At 66.1% G+C, this 20,244-nt stretch overlaps 7 protein-coding genes across 7 annotated transcripts in view; 3 read left to right on the forward strand and 4 right to left on the reverse strand.

The window, feature by feature from the left end:
• Nucleotides 1-12,122, reverse strand: part of SLC25A11 (solute carrier family 25 member 11) — a 31,747-nt gene extending 19,625 nt beyond the window's left edge. The window contains exon 1 of the mRNA XM_061458531.1: nt 12,100-12,122. The gene's annotated coding sequence lies outside the window, so the exon portion shown is untranslated. The remainder of the gene's footprint in view (nt 1-12,099) is intronic.
• Nucleotides 72-3,214, forward strand: PCOLCE (procollagen C-endopeptidase enhancer). The gene is made up of 9 exons (XM_061458538.1): nt 72-193; nt 262-495; nt 583-691; nt 784-1,042; nt 1,460-1,584; nt 1,972-2,108; nt 2,370-2,632; nt 2,750-2,923; nt 3,017-3,214. The coding sequence occupies exons 1-9, from the start codon at nt 72-74 to the stop codon at nt 3,157-3,159; spliced, it is 1,566 nt and encodes a 521-aa protein (XP_061314522.1). The 3' UTR covers nt 3,160-3,214.
• On the forward strand, nt 3,787-7,103 carry LRCH4 (leucine rich repeats and calponin homology domain containing 4). The gene is made up of 13 exons (XM_061458539.1): nt 3,787-3,989; nt 4,361-4,505; nt 4,586-4,712; nt 4,795-4,900; nt 4,990-5,126; nt 5,196-5,275; nt 5,366-5,462; nt 5,553-5,732; nt 6,381-6,453; nt 6,537-6,583; nt 6,701-6,784; nt 6,864-6,911; nt 6,996-7,103. Exons 1-13 carry the CDS (start codon nt 3,806-3,808, stop codon nt 7,095-7,097), a joined length of 1,410 nt encoding a protein of 469 aa, XP_061314523.1. The 5' UTR covers nt 3,787-3,805; the 3' UTR covers nt 7,098-7,103.
• AGFG2 (ArfGAP with FG repeats 2) lies at nt 7,895-10,635 on the reverse strand. Its single transcript, XM_061458540.1, is given in 12 exon segments — nt 7,895-7,977; nt 8,067-8,119; nt 8,199-8,258; nt 8,345-8,404; nt 8,481-8,521; nt 8,596-8,699; nt 8,787-8,844; nt 8,975-9,102; nt 9,339-9,426; nt 9,506-9,621; nt 9,706-9,799; nt 10,379-10,635. Coding segments are annotated over 12 exon segments (1,116 nt in total). The 3' UTR covers nt 7,895-7,920.
• A 76-nt stretch (nt 12,123-12,198) lies between the features above and the next one.
• Nucleotides 12,199-15,256, reverse strand: LOC133271991 (neuronal tyrosine-phosphorylated phosphoinositide-3-kinase adapter 1-like). The gene is given in 8 exon segments (XM_061458532.1): nt 12,199-12,315; nt 12,318-12,362; nt 12,365-12,487; nt 12,615-12,755; nt 12,845-13,612; nt 13,691-13,926; nt 14,656-14,809; nt 15,146-15,256. Coding segments are annotated over 8 exon segments (1,524 nt in total). The 5' UTR covers nt 15,174-15,256; the 3' UTR covers nt 12,199-12,286.
• Nucleotides 15,257-16,550: 1,294 nt separating this feature from the next.
• Nucleotides 16,551-17,274, forward strand: PPP1R35 (protein phosphatase 1 regulatory subunit 35). Its single transcript, XM_061458542.1, has 3 exons — nt 16,551-16,800; nt 16,896-17,005; nt 17,093-17,274. Exons 1-3 carry the CDS (start codon nt 16,551-16,553, stop codon nt 17,243-17,245), a joined length of 513 nt encoding a protein of 170 aa, XP_061314526.1. The 3' UTR covers nt 17,246-17,274.
• Nucleotides 17,275-17,848: 574 nt separating this feature from the next.
• Nucleotides 17,849-20,235, reverse strand: MEPCE (methylphosphate capping enzyme). Its single transcript, XM_061458534.1, is given in 5 exon segments — nt 17,849-17,990; nt 18,139-18,265; nt 18,371-18,589; nt 19,058-19,200; nt 19,203-20,235. Coding segments are annotated over 5 exon segments (1,560 nt in total). The 5' UTR covers nt 20,221-20,235; the 3' UTR covers nt 17,849-17,937.
• Between the last annotated feature and the right edge of the window lie 9 nt (nt 20,236-20,244).

Consider the following 20,244-nt stretch of genomic DNA (forward strand, 5'->3'; position numbering starts at 1 on the left):
TCCCCGCCTTTTCTCCCATATATGGCAACAACCCCTGGGGGCGTGGCACGCGGAAACACCGTCCCCCGCATATGGCCCCGCCTCCTTCGCCATTAAAGGACATAGCGGGGACGTGCTTTGGAGAAGACTCCGCTCTTGGCTCTACCCTGCCCGTTTCGCCATTAAAGGGCATTGGGGAACGTGGCTTGCCGAGGCACCGCCCCCCTTGCCATTTAAGGAGGTGCAGCTGGTAGCGTCACCCCGCCCCTTTCTCTATTAAAGGGAATACGGGTGGGAAGCTCCGCCCGTCTTCCCACGCCCCCGCGTCTTCCCCATTCAACCGCAGCGCGTTGGGGGCGTGTCTGCCCTTGTCTCCGCCCCTTTGTGGCCGTGGCCTCGTTCCGTTCCCCCCCCGTCGCCACTCGGCGCCATGAGCCGGGTCCCGGTGCTGCTCCCGCTGCTGCTCAGCGCCCTGTGCCCGGCCGAGGGGCAGGACCCGGCCCCCAACCTCACCAGGTAACGGCCCCCCCCTCCCCATAACCGAGACACCCCCCCCCCATTCACCCCGGTCCCAGCTCCGGTAACCGGTTACCCCGTCCCCAGGCCCGTGTTCCCGTGCGGGGGGGAGCTCCGCGGCGAGTCGGGCTACGTGGCCAGCGAGGGCTTCCCGCGGCACTACCCGCCCCACAGCAACTGCACATGGAGCATCACGGTACGGACACCCCGGGCCCCCCAGCCTTACCCCGGTACCCCCTGGTGCCCCGGGCGCGCTCACAGCGCCCGTGTCGTCCCCTTCCCCCGCAGGTCCCCGAGGGGCAAACGGCCTCGCTGTCCTTCCGGGTCTTCGACCTGGAGCCGGACGCCCGCTGCCGCTTCGATTCGCTGTCGGTGTTCGGGGGCTCCGGCCCGGCCCCGCCGCTCCTCGGCCGCTACTGCGGCACCTTCCGGCCGGGCCCGCTGCGGGCTCCCGGTAACCGGTTACTGCTGCGGATGGAGAGCGACGGGGCCACGGCCGGGAGAGGCTTCCTCGCCTGGTTCAGCGCCGGGCCCGGGCCGGGACACGGTGCGGGAATGGGAATGGGAACAGGAATGGGGGAGGCACCGCCGGCAGAGAGCAGGGACCCCCAATAGACCCCGACCCCCCCAACCCTCGGGACCTTTTGTAGGGCCCCCCCAGGGACGCCGCCGCTCGGGGCTCCATACCCCCCCCTTTATTTGGGGAGTCCTGGCACTATTTTGATGGTGAGTACCCCCCCACCAATTGGCTCCGAACACACCGGGGGGGGGGGGGTCTTGCACCCCCAACTTCCCATTGCATGGCTCTGGCATCACCCCACACACACAGAGAATCATTGTGGGGAGGGGGAGTTTGGGGGTCCCAGTGCAGAGCAGATGCCAGCGGTGCAGGGTAAAGGGGTGGGGGAAGTCGATTGTGGTTTGTGCCGCCCCCTCTTCAAATGGTTCCCCCCTCTCCTTTTAGAGAATCAGTTCTGTGGGGGGCGCCTGGAGAAGCCCCAGGGGAGCCTGAGCTCCCCCAACTGGCCCGAGGAGAATTACCCCCCCGGCGTCAGCTGCACGTGGCACATCCGAGCCCCCCCTGACAAGGTCCGAAGGGGCCCGGCTTTGGGGGTTAAAGTGGGGGGTCCCGGCCATGGGTGTCAATGGCGGGGACCTGGCTATAGGTGTCAATTGGGGATCCTGTTTATGGGTGTCAGTGTGGGGATCCTGGCTATGGGAGTTAATGGGGGGGTCCTGGCTATGTGTGTCAATGTGGGGGTATGGGGGGTCCCGCCTATGGGTGTCAATAGGGAGTCCCAGCTATGGGCATTAAGGCATTAATGGGGGGGTCCTGGCTATGGGTGTCAATGGAGGGGTCCTGGATATGAGTATCAATGGGGACTCTGGGGGTTAATGGGTGTTAGTGGGGGGCTATGGGTGTCAGTGGGGGACTGCAGAGGGTCCCATTGCAGACGTTAAAGGGGGGGTCCGCAGGTGGTGGAGCTGCGCTTCGGGAAGTTCGATGTGGAGCCGGATGCTCACTGCAGATACGATCACGTGGCCGTGTTCGACGGGGGCCGCTCCGATGATGCCCGCAGGGTGGGGAGGTTCTGCGGGGAGGAGACACCAGGGTGAGCCCCCCCAAAGGAGGGAGCCCCCCCGACCCCACCCTGGTCCCCCCTAACCCCATCCTGACCCCCCCAAACCCCATCCTGACCCCCAAACCCCATCCTAATGCCCCCTAATCCCATCCTGACCCCCCCAACCCCTTCCTGACCCCCCCAAACCCCATCCTGACCACCCCAACCCCATTCTGACCAGCCCCATCCTGACCACCCCAACCCCTTCCTGACGCCCCCCAACCCTCCCTGACCCCCTGTGCCCCCCCCCAGCCCCATTGTGTCCTCGGGCCCGGAGCTCCTGGTCCAGTTCGTGTCCGACCTCAGCGTCACGGCCGACGGCTTCTCGGCCTCCTACGTCCTGCGGAGCCCTCCCGGAGCGCCGTCCCCGTCCCACCCCGCTGAAGGGGCCAAGGGCAAAGGGAAGCCTCCCCCCACCGCGGCCCCCAGCCCCAAACCGGGCACCGGCAGCGCCTGTCCCGAGCGGTGCCGCCGCGTGGGGTCGCTGCAGAGCAGCTTCTGCGCCAGCGACTTTGGTGAGGGCCCCCATAGGGGGTGATGGGGATGGGGACCCCTATGGGCGGGTCTGGGGGTGGTTGAAGCCCCCCCCCTCCACTGCGTTAATGGGGCCGGGGCTGTCTCTGGGTCCACAGTGCTGACGGGGACGGTGAAGTCGTTGTCGCGGGCCCCCCCCCAGGAGCAAGGCTGGGCCGTGGTCTCCATCTTGGGCCTCTACAAAGTGGGGGCGCTGGGGGTGCCCTCCCCGGCCAAGGGGGCCACCCTGCGCCTGCGCCTGCCCTGCCGGCTCTGCCCTGGCCTCAAGAAAGGTGGGTGCAGGACATGGCAGGATTCGGGGGGTGGGGGGTGTCCTTGTACCCCCATCTATCCTGACCTCACCCCCCCCCCAAAATCTCTTCCAGGCTCCAGCTACATCCTGATGGGGCGGGTGGGGGAGGACGGGGGGGCGCTGCTGCCCCCCGATGCCTTCGTGGTCCCGTTCCGGCCGCAGCAGCAGCAGGTCCTGGGCAACCTCAGCAAGCGGCCATGCCGGGGCAGCGCCTGAGCCCCCCCCGCCGGCCCCCCCTTCCCTTCATGCAATTAAAGGGTGCAGACACAGACTCTGAGCCCCCCCCCTCCCCGCTGCCACGTGGACGGGTCCGTTCCCCCCCCGTCCCCCCCCATTGGCTTTAGAGCGAGCGGCGCCTTTAAGAGTGGCCAAGGGGGCGGGGTTTGAGGTTTGGGGCCAAGGCGGGAGGGGGGCACGGCCACAGTGGAGAAAGAGGCGTGGTCTGCTTTTGGGAGGCGGGGCTTGCTTAGGAGAGGCCAATCAGAGCGTTAGGAGCGCCTTTCCTGCCGCTCTCTAAGCGTGATTGGTCGAGTGCACACCAATCACATGCCTGCCTCCCGCCCCCTCAAACGCCATTGGCTGTGCGGGGCCCGCCGGAGTCACGTTGCTAGGCGACCAGCTCTTTTCGTTCTTGATTGGTGGAGATGTGCTCTTCCCCTTCCCACGCTGGGATTGGTTGCAACCGGTCAGCAAGACCGCCCCTCACACGCATGTTTACCTTTTGGCCACGCCCCCTCCCCTCCTCCCTCTCTCATTGGCTGCCGCTGTGTCCCCGCCTCCTCGCAGGCTCCACCTCCCCTGGCCTCAGCTTCCGGTCGCGCAGTCGAGCAGCGGCGGCCGCGGGGTGCGGAGCTCTCCCGCCATGGCGGCGGCGGCAGAGGCCCAACAGCTGCTGCCGCCGCCTCCGCTGCCCGGCGGGGCCGGCACCGAGCGAGCCCTGGAGGAAGCGGCGGCCTCCGGGACCCTCATCCTGGCCGGGCGCCGCCTGCGCTCCTTCCCCGCGGCTGCGGCTCGGCGCTGGGACCTCAGCGACACCACACAGGCCGGTGAGGCCACGCCCCCTCCCCGGTGGGGCCTGCACTACCCGTACCGGGGATGGGGGGGATCTCGGTTATTCCCGGTGCCCCCCATGGCCCCGGCGGGGCTCAGCGCAGCCGCGTGTCGTCCAATCCCCCCCATCCACCCTTTGGGCTGAACCAGCCCCTGCCCCGGGCCTTCCCCTTGGGCTTCCGGTGGCCCCAGGAGGTGCCGGGGCGGGCAGAGCCGGGCGATCTGGCTGCGCTGGTCCCTGTCCCCGGGGTCAGCGCCTTCCCTCACGGTCCTTGACCCGTCGGGTCCCCATTCCTGTCACTCCCTACCCGGGGCTGTCCCCATCCCTCCCGTTCTCTGCTGCCACCCGAGTGACCCCTCCCCGCAGACCTGTCCCGCAACCGCTTCGGGGAGGTGCCGGAGGCCGCCTGTCACCTGGTGGCGCTGGAGGGGCTGAGCCTGCACCACAACTGCCTGCGCAGCGTCCCCCCGGCCATCGCCAATCTCCAGGCACTCGCCCACCTCGACCTCAGGTCCTGCCCCCCCCCACCCCCCCCAAACACTTCCTCACCCCCCCCCCCCCCGTTAACCCCCCCCATCGCTCCCTGTGCAGCCGGAACCAGCTGAGCTCGCTGCCCCCCTGCCTCTGCCTCCTGCCCCTGCGCGTCCTCAACGCCAGCAACAACCGCTTGGCCCAGCTCCCGGACAACATCGGCACCATGGGGGCCCTGAGGCAGTTGGTGAGCACCAAGAAAAGTGGGGGGACACTCAGGGACCAAGTCCCCCGGCTTTGTGTCACTGCTCCCCCCCCATGCTCCCCAGGACGTGAGCTCCAATGCGCTGCGGGCGCTGCCGCGGGGGCTGGGGCAGCTGCGGGCGCTGCGGGACCTGAACCTGCGCCGCAACCTCCTCACGGCGCTGCCCATGGGTGAGTGCAGGGCACAGGGGGATCCCCCAATGATCCCCCCCAACCCCATTGATCTCTGTGTATGTGAGTGACCCCCCCCCCCTCCCCAGAGCTGTCGGAGCTGCCCCTTGTGCGCCTCGACTTTTCCTGCAACCGGGTGGTGGTGATTCCCCAGTGCTACCGGCGCCTGCGGCACCTCCAGAGCATCCTCACCGAGCACAACCCCCTGCAGAGCCCCCCCGCGCAGGTGAGCGTGGCCGGGGGGGACCAGACCCCCCCAAACCCCATCTGATCCCTTAACCCCACCCTGATTTAGATCTGCCTGAAGGGCAAAGTCCACATCTTCAAGTACTTGGAGGCCGAGGCTGCTGCCACCCGGGCGCCCCCCCCCGCAGGGTAAATGGGGGTCAAATTGGGTGCCCCCCCCTTTGTCCCCACCATCCAGTGTGGTTTGGGGTCCTCAGCCTGGTTCTTGCCCCTCCACAGCCCCACAGAGGAGCTGAGCCCCCCCCGGCAGGGCCATGGCCTGGACTCTGGCTTCCACAGCGTCGACAGTGGCAGCAAGCGCTGGTCTGGCAATGAGGTGGGTGCCGGGGGGGGGGTTATTGGGTTGCTGGCGGGGGGTAACTGTGTGCCCCCCACCCTGATGTCACCCCGTTGTGCATTGGTTCAGTCCACAGATGAGTTTGCAGAGCGGCTGCTCTGGGGCAAGCGCTGCGGTGAGTGGGGGCAGCACCCCCATTACCCCAATAGGGCCCCCCCATTACCCCAGTGGGACCCCCGCCTCACCCCTTTCCTCCTCCCAGGCAGTGACAGTGATGCTGAGGAGGATGAAGAGGACCCCCCCCCGGAGGTGACAGCCCTGACCCCACCCTTCCCTTGCCCCATACTGGGGGGGACGACCCCCAGATCCTGCCCCCCCCCTCAATATAAGGACCATTATTTGTGTGTTCCGCTTTCACAGGGCTTGTTCCCAGGGAAGGCGCCTGGTGGCAGGTGTGTGATAGGAATGGGATGGGAATTGGGAAGGGAATGGGATGTGAATGGGAATTGGGTTGGGAATGGGGGTAATGAGGACATGGGACTGGGATGGGATTGGTAAGGGAATGGGATGTGAATGGGAATTGGGTTGGGAATGGGGGTAATGAGGACATGGGACTGGGATGGGATTGGTAAGGGAATGGGATGTGAATGGGAATTGGGTTGGGAATGGGGGTAATGAGGACATGGGACTGGGATGGGATTGGTCAGGGAATGGGGGCTAAAGGGGGTTTTGGGACAGGAAATGGGGATGGGTTTGGGCTATGGCAGGGGGGACAGGAATGGGTTTGGGATGAGGGATTTGGGGGTGCCACTTTCCTCCCCCACAGCCTCTCGGACCCAGGCCCCACCTCCCAGCCCAGGAACACCCTGGTGAGTTCCAGGCCCCCCTCATTAAGCTCAACCCTCACTAACCTTCATTAATAGGGGTGTTAATTACCCCATTCCCTCTTCAATGCAGGTTCCAACCAAAGCCCCCCGCCCCCCCTGTGTTCTCCTACGCTCCCCCACCCATGCAGCGGTCTCCAGACCGGGTAACTCACAAGTGCCCCCCTCCTCGTGACCCCCCCTTGTCCCCGTCCCCCCCCCCACTTTGTGACACCCATTTCCCCTACAGCCCCTCTGGACACCAGCGAGGGGGAGCTGATGGCTGAGATGAAACAGGTAAAGGGGAGCGGGGGGGTCCCCATTTCCCCCACCTTACTCATAATGGGAGGGGTTTGGACCCCCCAAACCCATGGTGGGGGGATTGCTTTAAAGAGCCCCCCCTTGTCCTCCCAGAGCATTGAGTCGCTGCTGCAGCTGCACCTGGGCAATGAGGAACTGCTCTCCCGCCTGACCCAGTGCCTGCGGCCCCCCCCTGCTGTGAGTGTCCCCCCCCAACACCCCCCCCCCCGCACTTCCAACACCCCCATGACCCACTTATGCTCCCCACCCCCTGCAGCCCAAACTGAGCCCCACAAGAAGCCACCGGACCCGGGATCCCCAGCAGGTAAACTGGGGAGGGGGGTGTGTTAAGGGGATGGGGGGGGGGGTTGTGACCCCCTCTCCTCATGTGTCCCCCCTTCCCCCTCAGGCACAGCCGCTGCCCCCCGGGCTCCTCGCTGGCTTCGCCCTTTTCTACGGCGTGGTCATGGCACTGCTTTATGCTGGGTATCGAGCGCTGTTTGGGTGCTGAGGGGGGGGACACACACGCCTACGGGCACTCCCACCCATGGGGACCCCCCCCCTTAAACCCACAACTCCTCCCCTGCTCCATCGTGTGCCTTAATGAGGGAAACTGAGGCAGGGATGGGTGGAGGGAGGGGGAGCCTTAAGTGAATGAGGGGGAACCCCCCCTTTCTTTATTGTAATTATTATAACGGTTATTATTCTAATTAATTATTAGAATTATTATTATAATTAATTATTTTAATTAAGATTTTAATGATAGAGATCCTCTTAAATTATATTTGCTATGTATTATATATAGACATGGAAGTGCTGCGTGAGTATTGGGGGGGGACCCAAGACCTGGCTCCTAATGGGTGGGGGGTAAATTCTGCCTTTCCCCCTCTGCCTTTGCTGCTCTTTTTGTTCATTTTTGCCCTTTCTGTACCCAAAAAGGGACGTTGTGCCCCCCCACTAATGATGTCTCATTAACACCCCCCAATTATCACATCCCCCTCCCCCCAGGAGGTGTTGGATGAGCCCAAGCCTGACCCCTCCTCCCTCCCCTTTGAGCCTCACCAAGGCCCCGCCCCCAGCCGGCCTCGGCGCTTGGATTGGTTGAGAGGGGTAAAGCGGCCGCCGCCATCTTGGTTAATGGAAGCCCCCGTTGCTGCCGTCCAAAGCACGGCGGCCGCCATCTTTATGGGGGGCTGTGAGGCAGGGACGAAGCTAGGCGCAGTTTATATCGAATATATATTAGATATCGCGATAGCTCTGTCGTAAAAAGAGAACCTGGTCCCGGATGAAGGCGGGGGGCGTTCCCCGTGTTCCCCGAACCGCGGCAGTAGCAGCTACAGGAACGGGTTGGTGGCCGGGTGCTTAGTGCCAATGGGGGCAGCCGGGACCATCTGGGGAGGGGGGAGCAAAAAGAGGGTTTAGGGGCAGAAAAGGGGGTTCAGCGTCCTCTTTATTGCCCCCCCCAAGACCCCCTCCTCACCACGAAGGGGTTGGTTGAGGCTTTGACACCGTTGAAGCCACGGAAGGCTGAACCTGCCAAGGGAGCAGAGAAAGCGGCCGGGGGTCAGTGGGGGGGGGGATATATCACACCCCCCCCATACTGGGTGCTTACCATCAGCCTGCAGCGGCGGGGGGAATGCACTGGGAAGTGGGGGGGCGGCCAAAGCAGCACCTAAAGGGGGTAATAACGGGGAGTGGGAATCAGAATTGGGCCACCCCCAAATCCCGTTGCTGGGAGGGGGAAGGTCTCACACTCACCATCGCTCTGGAAGGGGTTGGTGCAGGGCCGGGGGGGGGCCACAAAGGGGTTGGTGTAGCCTGAGGGGGGGCACAGGGGTCACCCTGGGGTCCCACTCACTGTGGGTAGCCCAAGGGGGGGTGAACCCCAACTTACCCCCATAGGGTAGCAGGGGGGTGTGCAGGGTCCCGAAGACGCTGTTGGGAAGGATTGCGGGGGGGTGAGCTTCTGCCCCCCAATAATGGGGGGCAATGGGGGGGTGTCTCTGTACCTGACTGAAGCTCCGCCCCCTGTGGGCGGGGCAGAGGCGACTTCGCCCCCTGCAGCACTGCCCCCTGTGGGTGGGAGGAACAGACACAGCCATGGTGGGGGTCACTCCCAAAGCATTCTTAAGGAAGTGGGGGGACCCCAAACCCCCTCCCCAGGCCCCCTAAGGGACCCCCATGCTAAGGGACCCCCAACTCCCCCCCATGTACTTATGGCTCCCAGAATTGCGGGGCCAGCTCCGAAGGCATCGACACTGGGGAACGCAGTGCAGGGCTGGGCTGGGCCTAAGTGGGGAGACGGGGGCATCCCAGGTCACCCCCACCCCCCTCCCCTGTCTTTGCCATATGGGCAGGACCCCCTGACCTGCCCTCCTCCCCCAGCACTCACCAGGGAAGGCGGCAGAAGGGGGTGCTGGTTGTGGGGTGGCAAATGGGTCCCCCCCGATGTCAGCTAAAAGGTCGGTGCTGGCTTTCCGGGTCCGCTGGGGGGGGCGCTGCAGGGCAGGATGGGGCTGGGGGGGGAATGGGGTGTCAATGGGGTGTTAATTGGAAGTCAGTGAGATGTTAAAAGGGGGTCTCACTAGAGCATTAAATGGCTGTTAATGGGTTGTCTATTGGGGGTTAATAGGACATTAATGGGGTATTAATTTGGTGTCAATGGGGTGTTAATGTTATGTCAATAGGGCATTAATGGGTTGTTAATGGGGTGACAATGACCAGCCCCCTCTTTCAGCACCCCCTTTGTTACCTGCTGCAGTGTCCCTACATCCCCGAGGAGTGGCTGGGAGGAAACCACGGCGCTTGGGGGGGGTTTGGGGGCTTCTGGTGCCACGTACCTATGGGGGTAAGGGATAAAAGGTGAATGAAGGGGGCGGAGGGGATCTCCAAATGTGCTCCCCCCACCATGGTCCGTACCAACGCTTCCTCTCGTATTTATCCTGCAGGAATTCCTTCAGGCTCTGGGGGTCGCGGACGTCTGGATGAGGTGAGGAGCGGGGGTCGAAGGAGCCGAGCCAGACACGGTGGCAGGCCTGGGGGCACGGGGGGGTCACACAGGGACAACGGGGCGGCAGGGGACCGCTGTGACCCCCCCCACCCCCATGTCCTCAGCTGACCTCATTGCCGTGGGCTTGCAGGAACAGGACCTCAGCCTCAGTGAAGGTCGTCATGGAAATGGACTTGACACGGTGGGGGGGGTTCAGCCCCCGCCTGCAGGGAGCCCCAAAACCAGGGGGTTTCACCCCAGAAATCAGGGGTGTGGCACCAAAATCAGGGTTTTGGACCCAAAACCAGGGGTTTTATGCTCCAAAATAGGGGTTTCACCCCAAGAATCAGGGATGTGGCACAAAAATCAGGAGTTTGAGTCCTAAACCAGAGGTTTTACGCAAAAAATGGGGATTTCACCCCAAAAATCAGGGTAGTGGCACCAAAATCTGTGTTTTCAAAACAACACTAGAGTTTTATCCCCAAATACAGGGGTTTCTCTTCAAAAATAAGCGATGTGGCATCAAAATCAGGGTTTTGAACCCCAAAACAAGGCGGTTTCTCCACAAAAATGGGGGTTTCACCCCCAAAGTCAGGGATGTACCATGAAGATCAGGGTTTTGAACCTAAAATCAGGGTTTTCACCCCAAAACCCCGCCCCGTGCTCAACTGCAGCCAATCAGCAGCTGTCGTTCTCCCCGCGAAAGCCACGCCCCCTCCTGTTTGGCCCCACCCCTTACGTACAGCGTGACACCGCGCCCCCCGCGCCGGCCCCGCCCCTCTCGCCGCCCGGTCCCCGCTCACAGCGCGCCGGAGCAGCCGGTGCACACGAGGCTGCCCACGGTGATGTCCACGTAGGTGACGCCGCGCTGCCCGCACTCGAAGCAGCGCCGGTTCCCGGGGGCCGCGCTCACCACGTCCCGCACCCTCCGGCTCCAAACCTCCGCTTCCGCACCGCGGGACGCGCTCCCCCGCCGGGACCCGGGGCCGCCTCCTCCTCCCGCCCCTCCGGGGCCCGCTGAGGGACCGGAACCGGGACCGGGGCTGCCGCCCGCCGCCATCTTCCGGCGTCCGCTCGCCCGGCGGCGGCCCCGCCCACTGCGTACGCTTGGCTCCGCCTACTACGTAACCACGTGCGCTGCGTAGCCGGGCCCACAGGGCCCCTCCCTCCCTCGCGCGTGCGCTCTGAGGCACTTCCCCTCAGCATTTCCCCCCCGCCCCACTCCGCGGTAAGTGCGTTTTTTAGGGAAATTACAGCAAAAATGGTTCCTTTTGGGTGATTTTTCACTCAATTTCACTGTTATTCCGCACCCAGGAGGGAGGGGAAGGGTCTACCTCAATCACTTCACCGGGGCTCCCCCTCACAAACACCTCAGGCCCCCCTCCAACTCCTGTTCCCCTCAGCGACCCCGCCATTGAACCCAAAATGGTCCAAATCAGCCCAATTTGGGGTGATTTTCACCCAAATTCACTATTTCTCAACCATGGACGCAGGGATGAGGTTTGGTGCCAGAGACTCCCCCCCCGAAGTGTTTTCACCCCAAAATGGTCCAAACCACCAAACAGGAGCGCTTTAGGCGGGGTCCTGGTGCCCTCTTTGGGGGTGTCCCCCCCATCCCCTCACATGGTCTCTTCCAGCTGCTTCTCTCTTTAATAGTGCACAGAACCACGTTACAAAAGGACCCCCCGCCCTCCCCTTCCCTCCCCCCCCAAATTCGGGGTCCCCCCCGTGGGGACAAAGGCAATTCTGGTGGGGGGGGCACACGACGAGGCACAAAGGGGGTGGGGAGGGGGTCCCAAGCAAGAGTTGGGGGCCCTCCCCCCCTTCCCCTCGCACCCCCCCCCATTGAGGGGGGCACCCCCAAACCCACTTTTCCCCCCCCAAGGCCGCACTGCGGCCCCCCCAGAGCTGACCCCCCCGAACCTGCTCAACCGTGGATGCACCCCCATAAATACCCCCCCGTGAACCCCCCATAAATACATTTGCAAAGCAGTTACAGCGCCCACCCCTCTTTAGGGGGTGACCCCCCCTTTATTGGGGGGCTCTACCCCCCTTTAATGCCCCCCCACCCCATAGTCCATAGGAGGGGCTCGAACCCCCCCGCAATGGGGGGGCTGTACCCCATGATTGAGCCTCGGCACCACACTCAGGTCCCCCTAATTGGGGGCTGCACCCCCTATTAGGCTGCTCTACTTCCCCCTACTGACTCCTATTATGGGAAACCCCATTTTCCCTTGGAGGGGGTCACCACCTCTCCCCCCTCATTTTAGGGGTGTCCCCCCCCCGTTCTATTAACGGGAGGGTGAATGTACCATAAATACCCCCCCCCAACCCCTCCCCTAACCCGGCCCAGCCGCGTCTCCCCCCACCCCTTAGACCCCCCCATATCACCCCTTTATCTGCCCCCCCCCCCCCCTTGCGCTGTGTTTCTTGGGGGGGGGGTGTCAGAGATGCTCCAGGCACCCCGGGGTGGGGGTGGGGAGGGTCAGATGGCCGTGTCCCAGAGCACTGCATGGGGCCTGCGGGCCGGGGGGGTCCCGGGGGGGGGCGGCGGGGGCGGTGGGGGGGGGGGTGGAGGCGGGGGCGGGGTTCTCCCATCCCGCCAGGCGGGGGGGGGGGCGGGGAGGCTGTCCTGCTTGCAGAGCCCCCCCCGCCCCCCCCGCGCCCCCCCCGCGCCTTGATCTCGGTGCAGACGCAGCGCTTGCGGTCGATCACCTCCTGGAGGCGCCCGTCCCGCGGGCGGGGGGGGGCGGCGTTCGGTGGGACCCCTCCGGACAGCGGCCTTGGGGGCGGGGGCGGCGGCGGAACCGGGCGCACCGGGGGGGGTGGCCCGCGGGGAAAAGGGGGGGCTCCCGCATGGCGCACCCCGGAGGTGGAGGCGGAGCGGCCCAAGCGGTGCCCGAGGGGGGAGTCTGGGGGGGGAATAAAGAGGAGGGGGGTGGTCAGTGGGATGGGCTATGTGCGACCCCCCCGTTAATGGTAGCATCCGCGTGTCCCCCCATTTGCCCCCCCCATATCCCTGTCCCCCCATGTGCCCACCTGACGGCCGCCCGCAGGCAGGGAAGGTCTGGCAGGGCAGGGGGGGCCCCGGCCGCCCCCGGGACCCCTCTGCTCGCACCGGGATCCCCGAGGGGGGGGGAGCCACCCCCCCCCGCTCCTCCCGGGGGGGCTCTGATGTCCCTATGGATTTAAGGTCAAAGGTCAGCTTCGCCCACAAGTGACATGCCCCTCCCCCCCCCCATCCCAATCTCCCCCCAATCCCAACTCACTCTCGGCCTCTTTCCCACGCCGATTGGGCGCGGAGCCTGCGCGACGAGGGGCGGGGTCTTCTTCACGAGGGAGGGAGGGGTTTGCCGAGGCCACGCCCCCTCGCAAGCTGTCATAGGCTGGCGGGCGCTTCCCGAGGGGCGGAGCCTCGGCGGCGATGGGCGGGGCAGGCGGGAGGGGCAAGGAGCCAAGTCCCGCCCCTCCCCTCTCCCGCCCCGCCCCTGGGTGGTGGAGGGAGGCGGACGGGGGCGGTGGGAGGGGCGTGGAGTGGCTGCGCGCGCGGGCAGGGGGCGGAGCCTCGCGGCGAGGGAGGGGCAGGCGCGAGCCCTCGGAGGGCGTGGCCAGGAGCGGCGGGCGGGGCGTGAGGAGATTGGGGAAGGGTGGGGGGATAGGAGCGTGGCCGGGAATAGGGGCGTGGCCGGGGAAGGGCGTGGCGGGGGCCCCGAAGGGGGTGTGGCCATGGAAAGGGGCGGGGCGAGAAAAGGGGGCGTGGCCGCCGTCCTCGCCCGGCGGGAGGGGGCAGCTCATCTCCTCGTAGATGGCTTCGGGCTCCTCGGGAGGGGGGGCCGGGGGGGGCGGGCCCCCCCTCTTGGCCCCGCCCCCCCCCGCCCTCCTCGCGTCCCCCACCATCTCGATGTACACCGGTTCCTCCCCCTCCGGGCCCCCCCCTCCGGCTTCCGAGGTGCTTGGGGGGGCCGAGAGCCGGGTCTGCGGGCTCCGGGACGGCTTCAGGGGGGGGGTCTGCCGCATGCAGCCCCCCCGCGGGGCACCTACAGGGAGGGAACGGCGGTGTCAGCGCCCCATAGCCCCCCATTTAACTCCCCCCCCATTTAACCCCCCCCACTCACCTCCCCTCTTGGCCGGCGGTGCCTCCAGGCGCCCCTCGGGGGGTCCGGCGCGGGGGCCGTGGGGCCGCGGGGGGGCTCCGCTCTCGGGCAGCCCCACGGCGTGGCAGGAGAGGGATCGCGGGGCCATGCCGGGGGTGCAGGGTCGGGGCCCCCTCTCCTGTGGGGCCGGCAGCGTCAGGAACCCCACCCGCAGCGGGCGGCGCAGGGAGCTGCCCCCGTCCCGTGCCTTGGAGGCTCTGGGGGTGGGAGAACACAAAAAGGGGGGGAGGGTGTCAGGGGGTACCCCAGGAAGTGGGGACCCCCCCACAACCAAGCCATTGAATAGCCGGACCCATCCATTATAACCCCTTATTATGGGGGGGTTACACCATTCCATGGTGGGTTATGGGGTGGGGGGGGGTTATTGTGGGGTGCAAGGGGGTTTATTATGGGGAGCAGGTGGGGGTTATTATGGGATGCAGGGGAGATTATAATGGCGTGCAGCGGGCGTTACAATGGGGTGTAAGGGGGGTTATTATGGGCTGCAGGTGGGGGTCATTATGGGATGCAGGGGGGGTATTATGGTGTGAAAGGGGGGTTATAATGGGGTGAAGGGGGTGTTACAGGGTGAAGGGGGGGTACTATGGATGCAGGGGGTTATTATGGGTTGTAGGGGGTGGTATGCGAAGAAGGGGGCTTATTAAGGGGTGCAGGGAGGAGTTATGAGATGCAGGGGTGATTACTATGGGGTGCAGTGAGGGAATTATTATGGGATGATGGGGGGGTTACTATGGGGGGCAAGGGGAGGTTATTATCGGGTGCAAGGAAGCGTTATTATGAAATGCATGGGGGGTTGCTATGGGATGCAGAGGGGGGTTACTATGGGGTGTATTCAGGGGATTATTATGGGATGAAGGGGGGGTTACTATGCGGAGCGGGGGGGGATATTACGGGATGCAGAGGGGGTTATTATGGGATGCACCGACCCCTTCCTCGGCTCCTCCTCGCGCGGGGGGGGTCTCCAGTCCTGACGTCCTTTGCGCTGCAGCAGGTTCATGGCCGCTGGGGGGCGCTCTTCGCCCAGCCGCAGGAAGGCGGCGGCGGCGGCAGCCAGCTCCGACCGCTGGGGGGCGCTCATCGCTGGGGGGTGGGGGGAAACGGGGTGTGTGTCTCTCTATCCCCCCGCCCCATGGCCCCCTCCCCACCGCCCCCCCCGCCCCGCTGTCGTTACCTGTGGCTCCGTTGCTTCGGGGGGGGGTTGAGGCCGCGGAGGAGGAGGAGGGGGGGGGGCGGATCTCCTCCCCCTCGCCCCCCCCCCCACCTCCACCACCACGATCGAGGCCTGGGCGGGGGCTTCACGGGGGGCGGCTGCCGCCCATGGCGAGGCTCTACGGGCCTGGGCACGGGGCGAGCGGGGTTAACCGGGGTTAAACGGGCGCCGGACCCCCCCTCACCCCGTCCCCGCCTTCATCGTACCGGCCGCTCCCGCCTCCCGCCGCTCCATGGTGCTGACGCAGCGTCCGGGCTACGCGGGGAGGGCGGAAGCGGCACTGCCCCCTAGCGGCGTGGAGGAATCACTGGGGAACGGGAGGGTGTGTTTACGTGCTGCTTGGTGCGGCGTGACGTCGAGCGCGTAAACACGCCCCCCAATTTGCGTCACGATATAAAAGCGGCCCGCACTTCCGGTTCTCGGCACTCGCGGTCGCAGCGAGCCGAGGGGTAGGTCGTTGCGCCGTGTCCGCCGTGTTGCTCTCGGCCTTGACGCCACCGCCGCTGCCGCCATCAGCACCGCCCGCGGCGGGGCCGCGATGGAACCGGCTGCGGGTTCCTCGTCCCGATCCCGCCTCCTCCGGGTCCCGGTCCCGCTCTGCCCCGGCTCCCCCTCCCGCTGCCGCCGCCGCCCCCTCGGTTCCTCGGCGCCTTCGCGAGCTGGGCCAGGTGAGAGGCGGGGCTAAGGGGGGGGGGGGGGGGGGGGGTAAGCGTGACCACGCCCTCCTCCGTGACCACGCCCTCTCCCATTCATTGCAGGCTCATTGCCAAGTTCTGAGCGCTCGATGGGGATTGGAGGACGAGGAGGAGGTGTGAGCGGTGGGCGAGGCCTCAAGGGGCGGGGCTTAACTGGATGTTAATAGGGGGTCCTGCATCCCCTTCCCCATCCCTACAGGGGGAGCTCTGCCTGAGCCCCCCCCGCCCCCCATCCGCTTCCTTTGCAGCGCTGGCAGCGGAGTGACCGGCACAGGCAGCGGCATTGAGCAGGCCATGGTGAGGGGTCCGGACTGGGAGACTGGGGGGCTCTGGGGCTGCCCTATGGGGGCAATGGGGTGATAAATGGTCGCAGATCGGGGTCTGTGAGGTGCTGGAGGGGGGGTATGGGTACCCCCCCTGACCCCCCTCCCCGCCTCGTTTTAAGTAAAGCGAGTGTTTTGCAGCGCTGTTGTTAATTAACGATAATTAAAAAGGGGGGGTAATGAGGAGGAGGAGGCGGAATCCGAACTCGAGTCCCTGTGAGCGCCGCCATGTTGGGAAGGGCCGGGGGAGTGGGCGCCATCTTGGGGTGGAACACATTGGCCGCCATCTTGGGGAGGGCACGGACAGGCGCCGCCATCTTGAGAAGGGAGCGGTGTGCGTCGCCATCTTGGAACGGTGAAGCGTGTGTGCCGCCATCTTGGAGAGGGTGTTCCTGCTGGAGGCCGCCTTCTTGGTAAGGGGCGTGGTCTGCACCGGAAAGGGCGTGTCCAACCCCGAGATGAGGCCGCCGGGCGCCGCGCAGCCGCCGCCACCGGGGGGGATCCTGCGGCGGGGGGGAGGGCAGCGCGGGGGATGCGGGCGGCAGGTCCGGACCCCACCATTGAGCCCTTAACGGGGAGGGGGGAGCTGAGCCATGGCGGGGCCTCCCCGCTCACGCTCCCTCCACCCCCTACAGGTGCGGTTCGCGGTGGTGGGGCCCGGGCAGGACCATGAGGAGCAGCGCGGGGGGGCCCCGTTGGCGGCCCCGGTTCCCAACAGCTCCCGGGCGGCGGCGGCAGAGGCGCGGGGGGGGCCGGAGCCGTTCGATGCCCCCCGCGCGGCCGCGGCCCTGCTCGGGAGCTCGTTCGCTGCCCGCTGCGCCGTGGCGGGGGCGGCGGCCGCAGGTGAGGCCCTGATGTAGGGGAGGGATGGGGTTGGGGTTGTGTTTGTCTCCCTTCTCGTTTTAATCGAAATCCGCTCTTTTCACCCCATTCCGCAGCCATGAACGTGCCCCCCGCGCAGCGCCTCTACCGCGGCCTCGTCAGCCTCGCCGTGCCCCCCCCGATGGGGCCCAGGAGGGGGGCGCTGCCCCACAGCGCGCCCCACAAGGTGAGAGCCGCCCCTCCCTGCACCCCAATCCCCTCACCCCTGCTCCCCCCCGCACTGTGTTGGTCTTTTCCTCCCCCTCCTCCTCAGGTTCCCGGCCCTGCCATTGGCGCCCCTCCGGGGGGGGAGGGGGAGCCCTGGCTGCCCCCCTCCGCCCCCCTCGCTCCCCTCCGGCCCCTCCCCCGCCCCTCCGACGCCGCCTTCGTCATGTACCGGAAGCTGCAGCAGTGGGGGGGCGGCTGAGGGGGAGTCATCCCCTTCTCCACCCCCCCACAAAATAAAGCCTTCTTTTCAAGCTTTGTGGGTGAATCGGGGGGGGGGGAGTTATTCACAGACGCCCCCCATTGGGGAATGCGTTCCCGTCAGCCATTGCGATAAACGGTGGAGTGATGGTGGTCCAGGGTAAAAACTACAGCTCCCAGAATCCCTTGCGCTCTCGCGCATGTGCAGCGTCCATAGGCGGTGCCAACGGGTCACTATGGTAACGGAGATGTACCATGGTGATGATGCGGAGGGGGAGATATTTGCATCCGTGTCAATGGTAGCACTTGGAGACACCCTTTTGGGCTGTACCACTTGTGGTGGTGGGGAACACCACCCCTTGAACGATGGGTGAGACAGAATGGGCACAGATTTCTCCCCCCACATAGGGGGGGACCAAAAATGGGCTGGACCAAAGTAGGTGACACCCCCGCCAATGAAACGACCCCACATTGACCAATCACCTCCTTTATTCCCAACCCCCCCTCAGCACAGACCAAACCACCGCAAACACCCGCGGGGGAAGGGGGGCTGGGGTTGGAACACCCCAAAGTCGAGGGGGGGTGGACTCCCCCATTTGGCATCTTCTTCTGTGGGTGGGGGGGGAAGGAGCGAACCCCCCCGCCATTGGTGGCATCGGGGTCCCCCCACAGTTGTGGGTCGTGGGGGGGGGCTCAGTGGGCGTTGCCTTGGCCCTTGTGGAAGAGATAAATGGGCCGCTGGAAGCCTGTGGGGAGAAAGGGGGGGTCAGGAGCATCCAAAGTTCACCCCACACCCCCAGGATGTCCTTATGGGACCCACCCTCCCCATTTCACCCCATAGCCCCATTCTTGCTCCTCCAACCCACCTCACAGCCCCCCTCCAGAAGCTCCCACCTTTGGCTGCATGCTGGGGGGTCCCCAGCAGCTCGTAGCTGTCGAACCCCACCTCGGGGGAGGTCAGGTAGGACGGGAACTGCTCTGGGCGCAGCCGGATCCGCTGGTAGTTCCGGTACGTGGTCTCCTGGAGGGGTGGCATAAAGTGAGCCCTGAGACCCCCCCAAACCGCCTCTGAACCCCCTAAAACCAGCCCTGACCCCCCTCCCCCCCAAATACCCCCCCCACTCACGGTGAGCCCCTTGCGCTTGCGGTAGGAGGCCCATGGCTGCGGCTCCAGCAGCAGGAGCCCGCCGGGGCGCAGGTGCCGGTAGACCCTGCGGAAGAGGCGCTTGAGACCCTCGTCGCCCCAGTTCAGCTGCACCCACTTGGTGAGGGACAGGCAGAGAACGACGTCGAACTCCGGGCGCTGCGCGGCCACGGCCTCCTCGCGCTCGGGGACGTAGTTACCCTGCAATGGGGGGGGGGGGGGGCCAAACAAGCGCTGTGGATGGGGTTTAGCGGTGTCTTCCTCAGTCCCACCCTTTAAGCTCCTCCCCTCTCTAAGCCCCACCCCGTACCCAAACTCTTCCAATCCCCCGACCCCCAAACCCTGTCCCAATACCCACTGTATTCAACCCAAAATCATACTTTGTCTCCCCAAAACCCCCTTATGACCCCCAATCCTCACCATCACCACCACAAATCACCACCAGCCCCCTCCCCTACATAGAATGCTCCCATATTCCTATATAACGCTCCATATCCCTATATAATGCTCCCATATCCTTTATAACCCTCCCACATCCCTATATAACCCCCCCACATCCCTCCCCGACCTTACTTTGCCTCCCCGCGAGACCCCCCCAACCCCCTTCCAGGCCTCCCACAGACCCCCCCACCCCGGGTTCCCCCCCCAAGCCCCCCTTTAGGCCCTCACCGTCACGAACACGACGTTGTGCGGGAAGTCGGCGGCCCCGGGCCCGTCGGGGGGCAGGCGGGGGGCAGCGATGGGGCCGCGACTGGCGAGCAGAGCCGCAGGAAACCCCTTCCTCCCTCCTCCTCCTCCTCCTGCTGCCGCCTCCCCCCGCCCGCCTCGGCCTGGATCTCCTCCGACAGGTAGTGCCGGATGTTCTGCCGGGCCGAGCGGATCAACCCCCCGTCAATGTCCAGCCCCACCACCCGGGCGGGCCCCCAGCGCTTGGCGATGCTCAGGGTCAGGTGCCCCACGTTGCAGCCCACGTCCAGCACCTCCTTCCCCGCGAACCACTCGGGCCGCATGGCGCGGAGCCGCCCGTCCTCGCAGTCGGGGTTCCGGTACCCGTAGTATTTGCAGTAATTCCCGTACTGGAACTTCCGAGCCTGCCGCCGCGGAGGGGTTTTCCCGGGCGGTTTCGGCTTCTCCGGTGGAGGCCGCGTCCCTTCCGATTTACTGCAAGTCCGTCGGCGCTTGCGATGCCGGCCGGGCCCGGGGCAGGCGGCGGTGGCGGCGGTGGCAGCGGCGGCGCACGGGGGGGTGCTGGCGGCGGGGAGGGCGTGCGGGCAGGCGGCCTCATCGGGGCCGGACGCGGCGGGACCGGAGGCGGAGGCAGCGGAGGCAGCAGAGGCGGCGCTCGCTCGCTGCTGGCCGCGGTGGCGGTGTCGCCGTCGGGAGGACTTGGCCGGGGAGGCCAAGCGGAGGCCGTCGCCCGGCGCGTTGAGGCTGAGCGGGTCGGTGATGTCCCGGGGCACCAGGATCTCCACCGGGTCGCGGCCGCGGGCGGGCAGCGGGGAGCTCTGCGGGGTGCGCGCGTTCAGGGCCCGGCTCACCTCCTCGTCCAGGAGGCTGTTGAGGTTGAGCGGGTCGAAGATGTTCCCCCCGAGCAGGAACTCGGACGGCAGCACCGGGCCGCACTCCGAGGCCGCCCGGCGCCGCCGCTTCCACGCCGGCTGCTTGGCGCCGCAGCTGCTCCGCCGCTTGCCCCCCCCCGCCGACCGGAAGCCGTTGCGGGGCCGCGGGGGCTCGGCCGCTTCCTCCTCCTCGTCCTCCCGCCGCGCTCCGGCCGCACCGGAGGAGGAGGCTGGAGGCGGAGGCACCAGGAAGGCCTCAGGCTCGGCCGCCATAGCGGACCGCCCCGCGCATGCGCG

This window comes from Pezoporus flaviventris, unplaced genomic scaffold, assembly GCF_033815535.1.
Source record: "Pezoporus flaviventris isolate CSIRO_AGI_PZ_B2104156 unplaced genomic scaffold, CSIRO_AGI_Pfla_v1 ptg000028l, whole genome shotgun sequence".
Lineage (NCBI taxonomy): Eukaryota > Metazoa > Chordata > Aves > Psittaciformes > Psittacidae > Pezoporus > Pezoporus flaviventris.

Coding starts and splice junctions, on each gene's coding strand:
- PCOLCE (XM_061458538.1), top strand. CDS start 72: ATGGCCCCGCCTCCTTCGCCATTAAAGGACATAGCGGGGACGTGCTTT. Junction 194..261: donor GGGGAACGTGGCTTGCCGAG/GCACCGCCCCCC, acceptor TCTCTATTAAAG/GGAATACGGGTGGGAAGCTC. Junction 1,043..1,459: donor CGGGCCCGGGCCGGGACACG/GTGCGGGAATGG, acceptor CTCTCCTTTTAG/AGAATCAGTTCTGTGGGGGG.
- LRCH4 (XM_061458539.1), top strand. CDS start 3,806: ATGGCGGCGGCGGCAGAGGCCCAACAGCTGCTGCCGCCGCCTCCGCTG. Junction 6,584..6,700: donor TGATGGCTGAGATGAAACAG/GTAAAGGGGAGC, acceptor TTGTCCTCCCAG/AGCATTGAGTCGCTGCTGCA. Junction 6,912..6,995: donor GGACCCGGGATCCCCAGCAG/GTAAACTGGGGA, acceptor CTTCCCCCTCAG/GCACAGCCGCTGCCCCCCGG.
- PPP1R35 (XM_061458542.1), top strand. CDS start 16,551: ATGGCGGGGCCTCCCCGCTCACGCTCCCTCCACCCCCTACAGGTGCGG. Junction 16,801..16,895: donor GGCGGGGGCGGCGGCCGCAG/GTGAGGCCCTGA, acceptor CCCATTCCGCAG/CCATGAACGTGCCCCCCGCG. Junction 17,006..17,092: donor CCCACAGCGCGCCCCACAAG/GTGAGAGCCGCC, acceptor CCTCCTCCTCAG/GTTCCCGGCCCTGCCATTGG.